The sequence below is a fragment of the Bacillus rossius genome, chromosome 12 (assembly GCF_032445375.1).
Source record: "Bacillus rossius redtenbacheri isolate Brsri chromosome 12, Brsri_v3, whole genome shotgun sequence".
Taxonomy (NCBI): Eukaryota; Metazoa; Arthropoda; class Insecta; order Phasmatodea; family Bacillidae; genus Bacillus; species Bacillus rossius.
In genome coordinates, this window is record NC_086339.1 from 305,215 (window position 1) to 317,388 (window position 12,174).

The 12,174-nt window shown below is 41.2% G+C and overlaps 1 protein-coding gene across 2 annotated transcripts in view; it reads left to right on the top strand.

The window, feature by feature from the left end:
• Positions 1-12,174, top strand: part of LOC134537299 (centrosomal protein of 120 kDa-like) — a 46,184-nt gene that overhangs the window by 3,125 nt on the left and 30,885 nt on the right. The window contains exons 1-6 of one of the 2 annotated variants that reach the window (XM_063377591.1): positions 613-763; positions 2,331-2,478; positions 4,211-4,343; positions 6,733-6,828; positions 9,544-9,720; positions 10,524-11,431. In XM_063377591.1, the coding sequence (XP_063233661.1) occupies positions 2,360-2,478; positions 4,211-4,343; positions 6,733-6,828; positions 9,544-9,720; positions 10,524-11,431 (1,433 nt within the window). In that variant the 5' untranslated portion in view covers positions 613-763; positions 2,331-2,359. Of the gene's footprint in view, positions 1-612; positions 764-2,330; positions 2,479-4,210; positions 4,344-6,732; positions 6,829-9,543; positions 9,721-10,523; positions 11,432-12,174 lie in introns of those variants that run through there. The other variant, XM_063377590.1, reaches the window with a different exon arrangement.

The window sequence follows — 12,174 nt, forward strand, 5'->3', positions numbered from 1 at the left end:
TGTGTCCGAGTGTCTTGTCCTTTAATTGTATTATGGGGTCCAGCCCCCAGGGTTTCCTGCCCTTAAGTTTATTTGAGTTTAGTGGGGTCACGCCCGAGGCGCTCGCCTGACTCATTCCCTCTGGGCTAGGGGTGCGCTCCGAAAACGGGATCTGGTACTAGCGGTGCGAAGCACGGGCTTAGAAGCCATGGTCGGGACGACGTCAACCTGTCTCTCATGCACACGGCCGTTCTATACACTATTGTGAATCAGTTAATTCGAAAACATGACAGTAAAATCTTCTGCACACGACCTACTATTACTGTTATTTTTTTAAATTGTGAATCCAGCCTAATGGATGCTCAAATGAAATTTGAGCTGTTACTTTTATTTTGTATACAGTCTTAGCTTTTTTTGTCTGTAATAATCTCACTTTGAATAATTAATATATGCATATATTTAAAATAAAAACAGCAAAAATTATGTTCCAATTAAATTTTAAAACTCAAACTTAGCTCGGTTCTGTTAAATTTAAAAAAATATATATTTCATTAGCATTAATACTGTGCGCGTTGTTTACAGCACTACATCAAAATTTCGGAAACTTTTTTCCATGTGTTACAGGAAATAATAGAAAACGACCAGGAGAAAACTTTTAAAATTCTTTAAATTAAGTTTTATTACAACACACCAATATAATACATTCAAAAGCTACCAATTTCCTTTATAAACTATCAAAAATACTATATTGATTTTAAAATCCGCAATTACCAAAAGATTTCAGGCAAGATACAAGCTTATTTGAATGTTAACTGTGGCAGTTTTAAATAGATATTGTATTTTATCCTGTAAAATAATAATTATTAATAGTTATTTTTATTGCGTAAGTATTTAGTGTGTTGTGTTTATTTGTGTCTTGTGTGGGTAAGATAGGGTGACCAAACGTCCCGTAAAACCGGGATTGTCCCGTTTTTTAACGATCGTACACTGGGTCCCGGAAAAGTCTCCTGGGACGCCTAAATGTCCCGTATTTACGTTGAGTTAATGATACACTTTTGTCGCACCTCTCCTCGGGCCGTCTTCCCCTCTCCTCGACAGTTGAATTTTTGAAGATATTCCAGTATGTGTTTGCGATCCCTGCCCATAATGGTAATACTAAAAGAATCTTTTCGCTTATGGACATTCAATGGACGGATGAAAGGAACAAGTTGAGAGTGAATACCCTTTCTGTAATCTTGCAGGTACTCTACAATTAAAAAATGGACTGTTCTAGTTTTTACAACTTTATATTGTAAAAGAAAGAGGTTTTAAAATTGGCTGGAACGAAAAAAAATATATCCCCAATTGAAATACTAAAGATTTTTAACATAACTTTGACTAACAATTTTAGTTATTTTGTTTAATTATGTTTTGAAGTATGTCATAATACTTATAATAAATAAGTTTTCACTGAAAATTGCTGTTTTTATTTATTATACGCCTCGCAATTTAAATTAACTTACATATTCATATGCAAATTGAAAAAGATTTATAGGTCTCTAATTAGCAAAAAAGAGCATGTTTCAATGATTACGTCTCGATGCAGGCCCCTCGGACCTCCCTTTAGCTTGGGGGTATCGCCCCCAAACCCTCCTTGGATGTGTCCCGTTTTTTAAACTATATGATTAGGTCACCCTAGGGTAAGAAGACTATTAGCCCAATCTTGACAAAACACTAAATGGACTTTCAGAAATAAACAAAACAATTGAATAAACGAATGAATGTAAACCTGCCCTTGCCGCTTGTTACGTTCCTGATGCTAGACCTAGCTCTGGATGGGAGGGACTGCGGTCACTGGTCACTTGCCTACCACGTAGACGATCCCTGTTCGGTTCCCGGCAGGGTACAGCCGCGACTTCCCGCAGTCGGAAACGTGACGGAAGCCGCAGAACCACGTCTAATGTCACAGTCTCTTCATTAAAATTATTTTAATAGGGCTGTACCTAGTGATACAACTGATACAGTTTTTTTCTGCTTAAAAAAAAAAAACTTTTTTTTTTGCAGTAAAAGTGATTTAAATGAAACTTTATAATTCCTGAAAATTTAAATACAACAGATATCATAAGCTTTTTCTATTACCACGAATGCATGTAAGGAAGCCTGTCGGAAATTACAGGACCATAAAAAATACCAAAATATAAATTAGTTTTTTAGTTTGGTTTTTTCAATTAGATGTGCCAACTGGCTGTAAATTTTCCATGGGATGGATTAATATTGTTACACTCAATTTCACTACACTTTCTTAACTGAATAACCTTTGAGTGAAAATAAAAGATTATTCCCAAATAAATAGCAATGTTGTGGATGTCAAGGTCGTGGCTTCGCTACTGTCGAGCACCCCATGTACATGGAAGCCTCCTTGGACGGTCACTACCTGGACACCCACGTGGTAGAGCCGAGCTCCGAGCCGCAGTTCTTCGAGGAGCTCACGTGGTTGATGGACAAGAAAAAACTAAGGAAGTAAGTGGATACAGGCTGCCCGTCAGTGTGTTAGCATCAGCAGTAATGTGTTTTTGAATACACATGCTAAAATCTAATTTTTTTTTCTATTTTGTTTTTCAAAATACCCCCTCCTCCATGAAAAATTATTTTATTCGCCACTGAGTGTGGTGAACATATTTTAATAACTTGCACTTTGATTGTATCTTGTATTAAGGGCCCTGCCTACCTGAACACAAATATGATGTGCAGAGCTTCAGAAAAAAACCACGCATTTTTAAACTGCTGAAAATATCTGATTTGTATCTGTTTTTAACGATGATTTAAGAATTTGCTGAGGCAGACAAATGATGAGTGGTTTTTTTCTGGATTTTTTTTTTAAACTAAATTTTTAGAAGAATAAAAATGGCTGAAACATGAATCTTCGGTGCAGTTTCTTATAAGCACTCAAGTGGCCCCACTTGAGTTGATCCTACTAGAATATTTAAAAGTTGTTTATAAGCTAACGAGGCCGTCAGATGCTGAGTGCTGATGAGGCGAGACAGAGCAGTGACAGAATGACAGGCCCACAGCCATGTCCACTCCCCCCCCCCCCCACCCCCCCTCTCCAAACCCAAGACTGGGCTCGTCCGCAGGTAGTTGTCTCTGGACGCCGTTCATTATGCGTAAATATTTACAATTTGGGAGAAAGAAAAATGACAAAGTTACCAAGCAGTGGTGGAACTACGGGAGGGGGCAGTGGGGGTGATCCCCCTTATTTTTTCAATAAACTGCTTGAAACTATAAAAAATAAAAACTAGAGAAATAGCAAAAAAATATATATATATGTATGTATATATATACTCTAGTCAGCACTTGACCATTGAAATAGATAAATTTTTTATGCTACTATTCTGAGTGTGGTATTTTTGTTTTTAATTTTAGTGCTTTTAAAAATAAAACAATTTTTTTGTACTGGCTTTTCTAGACATCTAACTGTGTTCAAACAGCAGTTTAAAGGGCTATTATTTTGCAATATTGCAGTCTCGTTCCAGCGGGAGGTGTCCCCTCCCCAGCACTTGAGGCTGCCCCGCCACTGACACTAGCCAGTGCTCGCTCCAGCTGAGTGCAACCCTTCTCTTCCATTCATCTGATCCCAGCTCACGCTGCACGAATTACTTTACCTTTAGATTTGTGCTGTTGGCATTACGGTCTGCCTCGTTCAGGTGACTCACGGACATGCTGTGTGATACACTGGTCCCCGCAGATGTGATGCCCGCGCACGTTCAAACCCAGACAGTACCAGTAGTGTGAACTGTCGAGTGTTACACTCACATATGTGCATCTGCTTCAGAAACACAATTGAGTGAATGTTACTCATGTTCTGTGCTACGGGTGCCACCAACCAGGACCGTACGCAATATTTCATTTCTTGTTGCCTGAGGGAGGAAAAAAAAAAAGGGGGGGGGGGGGGGCGCACAGAACTACTTTGCCTGCTGTTTGCTGTTTGCTTTCAAAGTCTCTCCTTTTGTTGGTAGAATTATGGAAATTCAAAGATTTTGTCAGGATTTCTGAGCCCCTCCATTTCCTGCGTACACCCAGTTTATAACGCAGTATTAGTTAATCAGTTAATTGGTATACAGTTCTAATTCCCGACATGTAGCTCAGTGGTCAGGCATCTGGCTGGTGTGTCAGGTGAATGATTGTTGGCGGGGTTGTCCCCTCGCCGCTGTACCGCGGGAGGCAAGGTCCCCTCAGGAGCATGTCTGTGCAGGTTGCGGATGAGCGGGGCCAACCACGTCCGCCTGAACTGCTACAGCCTGGTCAGCCCCCACCAGCGAGTTTCCGTCGGCTTCCTGCAGCTGTGCCTGAAGCACGCACAGATCCAGACCGAGGCCCGCCCGCAAGTACATCGCCCTACTCTGCCCGTGTCTCTCCCATACCTGAACACTTCCACGCATATCTGACAGCATAACAGATAGTATCTTCACCTTTTCATTCAATATCCTATAATGTGTCATTTCTAAACTGGTTGATACAATTTTTTTTTTTTTGGTTGGCACGGTACAAACTGAAACTATTGACCATTTATATTTAGTTCTTGTATTGCCTTATAGGCATTTGCGAATGTTTCCAAGGGAGAAAACTACTCCAAATGCCAAAGTGGAAGAAAGGAGGTTATGACTTGTTACCACGTGACCGATCACGCTGTTCTCGTGACCCTGTCAGGATGCTAAGGGCGGTATTCCAAGACGTTAGAGTAAGGTAGAGAATAAGCACTACTTTACTTTGTTGGGATACAATGTAACCTAACTCGAGACCGTATTCCAGAATGCGTCCAAACCCAATCCCTGTTAGGTAATGAAAAAGTAACCATTTTGATAAACTCTGCCCTGCAAGAGGCTTGAAACTGATTTCAATGCATTCTAGCGGATGTTTGGCAACCATCAGTACATTTACTATGCCAAAAATACTACAGACAGCAACACTATAATGCGAAATAAATTTTTAATTTTCTAAAGTACCTACTTTTCAAGTTGTGATAATTTTTTTACGACCATTAAAGTGTAAAAAATGTATTCTAGGAGAGTTTCGCTGTAATAAAGTTACATTTGGCACACAAACACACTTGGTATGTCCCCTGATGATCACAAAAATGACTACTATATACGAGTTAATGGCGCCAGAGGTGGTTCAGCCATCCGGATGAAATCAACGAAAAGTGAGCTCTGTGCATGCGGGAAATTTGGGCAATGGATAGGACACTAAAGTCCGTTCTCAAAAAATAAGGAACTGGCTGTATCCTATCATGCTCTAGGAATATGGTTGGGGTACATGTGTAGCATATTCAATACACAATACCTAAACCCTTATTTTTTGGTCTTAAAATATCGGCCTAAATGCTGGAAAGTTACAAATAAATGAGATAGAGCTTTTGAAAGTGTTAATTGAAATTTGAGTCGTCATCAGTTTGATGTTTTCATTTTGTCATGATATTCCCTTTTCATGTATTTTCTTTTTTTCATAGACATCTATTTCATACTTAACTTTAAATGCATGGCTCTTTTAGGGCACAAGATATAAATTTTATTTTACTTCTATAATTTTTAGAATTTTAGACAATAAATAAATATTATGTTTAATTTATTACAGAAGTCATCCTTACATTGGAAGCATTTTTATACCCTGCTTCCACAAATAAACAAATTCACAATTTACTTCATGCCCTCTGATTAGTTTTGTGCCATGCCTTGTCAATATAAAATTTTACTGAAAAACAATTTAAAAAAAAGTGATATGTGCCCGACAGCCCTGGCATGACTGGAGCTGCTAACAGGCTGAGCTCTGGGAGTAGAGCTACCCTGCGAGGACGCTGAGAAAAGCACTATCAGTCACAAAGCCAGACACTGTTACTGGTCGCGTTCATGGCCCGAGGCGGGAAGATAAATGATGTCTTATACTTGCCTGGCGAACTCGCACCAGGTTATCGGTTGCGGAGCTGGGAAAACGTAGCAGGACTCTAGTAGAAAAGATTTGATCAGGATGAGCAATGGCCTAACAAAATTAATATTAGAGGTTTTAGGTGAAAAATAAATTTGTGTCAATTATTTCAAATTTGCAGCACAGTATTTGGTATAGAAAATTAAATTTATAATGTCTATATTGGTCTTAACAACACTGGTAAGTAATATAATATCAGCCTTACTTGTATGAGACATAGTTATGGTGGTGCACTCTATGAACAAACAGCAGAAACAAAGATGACAAAACATTACATCATCCAAGTTTTTGAAGTCCAGAAAAAACAAATTAATCTCAGTACATGTATTGACGCGTATCCCCGCTTAGCATAAGGACAGTTAGGCCGCGGCCATGTCAACATGTATTTGAAGATGAAAAGGTTTGCGAATGATCTTTTTCATTAAGTTGATTTTGGCATCTGAATCACTATTCATAAAACCATACAATCAAGGATATGGTCTTTTTATATTAATGGAATCTAGGAAAAGAAAGGTGATTTTATTTTTCAGTTTTATGTGGGTTACAAACATCGATATGAATAATATATTAATACATAGGGACTTCACTGTAGTTCCCCTTGGGAAAAAAATAAATAAGTTTTCCCTTATACCACTATCAGATTTGGTAGTTATACCTTGAAATGCAAACAGATAGAGATATGACAGCATAATTTAACCTATCTAACAAGGAGACGATAGATTACAGAAGCAATCACCCCTGAACCACTAACGGCGACGCCCGAGCTGTTGTTCAGGTGGAGGGGTGCTGTCTCAGGTGAAGGAGGCCTGGCACAAGCTCATTGGAGTCCGGTCGTCACGTCCCGAGCTGCTGCTCGGCTTCTCTGTGCGCAGCGCCACTCTTCAGCCGCAGGTGTGTGCTCCCCATCGGACAACACTGCAGGCCAGCAGGGCCTGGAGCTAGGACCATGCACAAGGCGACCCACCGGGCTGGCAAACATCACGGACGAATAATAGTCCATAGTGCCGCTCGGACACCAGTAAACATTTATAGAAGTTGCTTAAGAGAAATGCTTCTCAAGTGAGAAGGCAAGAGTAGAGGGAGGCAAGAACCTTCCTTCTCTCTCTGCATCGTGAGTCCCATGCGCACGATGGGCGCGATGGGCGCGATGGACATGTGTTATGTCCCTCGGTGTTGAGCTCTTGACTTGAAGGAGCCTGCTCGCTGCGAGGGCAGTTGCATTGCGCTCTTTCTTTTCAAAATAAATGGTATCAAATGCTGACGGATCAGAACAAAATAATGTACATATATTTGATAATTACTGCAATAGATCATCTACAGAATAATTTTCGAAACTTTGAACGTCAGCTACTGAAAATTATGTTTAAACAACCACATTAAATAGTCAATAAAAATTTTGCAAGATGGCTCAAAATAATTCCCCTAATACCTCAATTATGCAACCATCGTTGATGAATAGGTAATTTTATTTGGCCCGAGTTCCTTCTTTTATGGAGTGTACATATGTGTAGGTAAGAAGATTCAAAACTGAAAAAAATTTAATTCCTCTAATTATATACAGAAAATATAGATAATGCTGAGGGCGTACGGTGTTGTGGTGAAATTATCGGTGGAAATTAGTGGGCGCCACCACGTGAGTGGGCACGTGGACCCGGCGACAGACTCTACCCCAGGGCGTTATGTGGCCCGTGTGCGGCGAGATATTAGCCCTCCAGATGTTACACGCAACTCCTGTCCCTACCTAAGCCCGCTCTCAGCGTCGGGCACGCTTCTAATCCGCAGTGGGCTCTCAGGGCGTCCCACACGCCGCTGGCCAGGATAGGAACCCACGTGCCCCCCCCCCCCCCCCCCCAACACAAAAACACGTAACAAAATTAATTGGTTTTTATTCTACTCACGGTATACGTCCGTACACGCTCCTTCACTGATACAACTGAGAAAACGCCCGAGGCACGAATCAGATTAGAGGAGGCTGACCACGCACGTGGTCGCCTCAAGGCAGTGACATGACCGCCCTCGGCCGGCGGAAGAGAGAGACTGGGGTGAGCTCATGGTTTGCAGGTGGCAACATGGCGCCCTTCGCGCCGAACACAATTACCGTTACAACATTCTGCGATTCCGTGCCCCGGCGAAAGTTAAGTAAATCATAGATTAACATTAAAAAATATATAAAAACTACTGGCAATTTAAAGTACATTAATATTTACGTAGTTATTGAGAATTTATATAAAACATTCCTACCCTCATCCAAGTCCGTGCCTATTCGGGTCCGCCCGGGCAACGTCTATAGTTTTTTAAGTAACGTAATATTTAAATTAAAGAAATACATGAGTAAACTGCAACAAAACACTGGGGCAAAAAAATGAATGAAAAAGGGTTTCAATATTAATTAGCATATTTAGGGGTGCGGCGCACTGCATCTAAGCGCCCTCTTGCCGGGCTAGAAACACACGCACACACGCACGCACGAGCGGGAGGTTTGAACTGAGACGGTGGTTTGGCGGTGTCATATCGGGCTCAAAGGGGCCGCAGGCCCGGATGACGTCAATGCATTGAAGTTTGATGACTGTTCGCACAGCAAAGCTACATATGTGATTCATTTTTAATCGTCAAAATATTAATACATGATGGGTAAAGTTTATAAAGTATATAATTTTTTGACACATTTTAGAATCAAAACTTAAATTTTGTATGCCATGTATTTTCCTCTACATGAAAATGCCTGTGATGTAGCTGAAAACTATTTAAAAGTTTTCTGTGTTTGAAATTATACAGTCAAAAGTTAATCCTGTTAGAATATTTTAAAACATTCTATTCTTCATCATAATTTTTTTGAAGCACAGTACTGGACGTAGAGGTATTTTATTTTTGAAAATATTGAAATTTTAATTCATGTCCTTTTCGCAATGCGAAATTTAAATTATTGGGACTATATTTTTGCATGACTTTTGCCAAAACTATTCTGGTAGTGATATTTCTGTGTTATTTTTGGAAGTACATATTTGTTTACAGGATTAAAGGAACCTGCAAATCACTCTAGCTCCTGAACCATCTCTCATAAACCACAGATGCTGAGTCTTCGCTCCGGAAGCATGTGTGGTCTTGTGTAGTCTTGTGTAGTCGTGTGTTAGGCGCCACTGTGGAAGTGGAAGCAGGCAGTGCCATGGGGGACACTACTCCACGGTATGACAGCCAAGTGGCTTGTTATGAATATGCTATACATCAAACGCTAGGCACTCCTGTATCAATCCCCAGCATCTCACATGTTTACAAGTTAGCACTGCTAACAGAAGACTATCGACACCCGAGGCAGGACTGCCAACCCTTTACGGATGCAGGCGCGCTATTTGAACATTTCAATTCAATGCACGCACATGTAGTCCGCACCTTGGACAGAATACCTTGGATGGTGAATTGAGCAGAAACTGTTCGTCATTAGTATAACTGGTAATTGTTCAGCACTTTTGCTATGATGTTGTAGCAAACTTTTTAAGGTATATGGACATGCCTATTTGCTTCGGAGGCTCCCTGTAAGACAGAATAATGAGTACAGAATGTGAAATGTAATAGTGCAGATAAGTGATGCCTGTACGGCTGGGCGTGCAGATAGCTGCGTTTGTGACGGCGCCGGCGGAGCACGGCGCGAGGGGCAGAGGCGACGGCATGGACATCGCGCCCCGGCTGGTCAGCGAGCGAGGCAGCATCCAGATCGGGCCCCAGAGCAGCTGCAGCGACGTCTTCCTGCTCACGGTCGTCGTCGGCGAGGCCTGCCACTTGCACCTGGTGGGTCTCAGCGAGGCAGGGGCCGTCCACTGCTTCACCAGATAACAGAAATAGCTAACGGATTTCATTATTTCCAAACACGTGAGATACCTTACCTTTTGGCAGTCTCCGTCAAAACGTGTCATTAGGGTTACATTAGTTGGTACTTTTAAAATTAGTTTATTTTTGTTACTAGGACTGTCCTTCCAGGTGACTATTTGTTGAACTGTATCTCACTTTATTTTGCCCTCTTTTTTATTAGTTAAAAATCAAATTATAAACATTTTACAACAATACATTTTTTTCAAAACGAGTGATAGCTGCCCTAGCAAGAGACGTTCCAGAGCAGGCTGGAGCTGTCTCGAGTTGCGAGCCCGTGAGACAAATGGGTGCCCGTATCAGGCTGTGCTTCAGCTAGTGCAAGCCGTAGTGTGCTGCATCTACCCTCACTGCCATGGGATGTGTCCATCTACAACAACCGGCTGTTGGCACTGTTCATTTTTCACTCCAAAACACCACACATCAGTTTAATATGTAAATTTCAAAGTATAGTCTTTAATTTCGTTGCCAGCACTGAATGTCGCTGCATCAATGATATAACAACTGTGCAGAAATTATAACCAACATGTTGCATTACAAATGATTTAACGAACAGAATACTGGTATGAATATTACAAACTTATAATGAGCTATCATATACTTGTACTTATAGTAGTATATGTAATTAGTTATTTCCTGTACTCCCGCAGACCTCACCCAAGGCCATTATTTAAAGTTTTTTTTTTTGTTGCTATTGTTGTGTAATTACATCGTCTACGTTGCAGCTCTTAACCGGGGATGCGAGCAGTCAGAATGATATAAGAACCTTTCACTTCTGCTACACGATTTGCGGCAACACAGTTAACACCAAGAACTTCAGTTTGGATCCGAGCTGTGTCGCCATCACCCCAGCCGACGAGAAAATAAAAATTCGCATTCGGAGCTCGCTGTCCGCGTTGAAGATGTACTTTGACAAGCAGTCCGTGATGCCGTTCCAGTTGATATCTGGCGACGAGGAAGTCGCTTCCACGACCGTCAACTTGAAAACCCTGATCCCGACGGAAGACGTGGAGGAGTTCCGCTCCAGATACGCGTGCGACGACGACGGCTGGATCCACAAGAGCCGGTGTTGTTTCGCCAGCGCCGAGCGGCGGCGAGACCCGGATCGGGAGGGCCAACCCGAGCCGAGCGTGGACGTGATTCTCGCGCTGAGGTTCGTGGAGAGGCAGGCGGTGCCGTCCGAGCACGGGACGGAAACCAGCAGGACCTACACGTTGTCGAAACACCAGAGCGCCGAAGACACGGCGACCGGTGGCAGTTGGCTTCAACAGCTCTGCGCTGCTTCCCTATCCGCTCCTGTAGTCACAGACGGTCCTGGCAGCGACCAGCAGAGCACGGCGCAGTCGTCCGGGCCACACCACGTCCCGAGCACTTGTCTGCCCCTGCAGCACGGCGGGTCCACGCCAGAGGGCGCCTGCTCGGAGGCACAGAGCACGTCCCCCTCAGAGAGTCGTCTCCAAGAAACTATCTCCAGCCACGTGGGTTTCCGTGACATCACTTTCCGAGAGCCACAACATTGTGTGGAAACTGTAGAAATAAATGGCGACACTTCCATTCACCGTTATGATTTATGTATTTACGTGGAATGTGTGCGATTCCAACAACTGTTTGAAGAGAAAGAGGTGTTTTTCAAGTGAGTACATTTAACTGCAAAGTAAAATTTAGTAAAATGATCCCTTAAATATTACTCAGATTTCATTACTTTTTTTAATTTTAAAAAGACATACTTAACTTGTAATACTATAATTCATGTTGATATAGATACAAGGAACTAAGTTTACAATTTTAAGGTGAATATTAATGTATAACATTTTTGAAATCATCCTGTAACTCCAGGTTATCTTGTTTCCTTATCTCATATTCAAGGAAGTCTAATATTTGAAATAGACTTAAATTTCAAGATGTTTTATATAGTTACTATGCTGCTTCAAATTATAAAATTATAAATTGGGCTTAGAATTTGTATTTAAATTATGATTCTTATGACAGCAATAATAATTATGTTAAAAGTGACACAGAACATAAGAAAGACCAAAAATAAACAGCATTAATAAGTCAGGATCAGAGAAGATGCCAAAGTGTGCACACAACCCAAACTTACGACAAATAAACAGCCTGAAGGTTTAGTCATGGCTAACTAAGAGTGGCGAACATGAAGCTGAATTAATGTGCTAGAATTACAAAGATTATAAAGTATGAAAAGGTAAACATGGTAGTTTCTTAAGCTGAAATTAATTTTTATTCAGTATATTGTTTTAATTACAATTTTGAGTTAATTGTTCAATATACTCTGTCAAGAGTCTGGAACTTACCGGGGAAATTTGTTGATTATTTCACAAGAGTTACAACTGTCATATTTATAACACTAATCCTTGA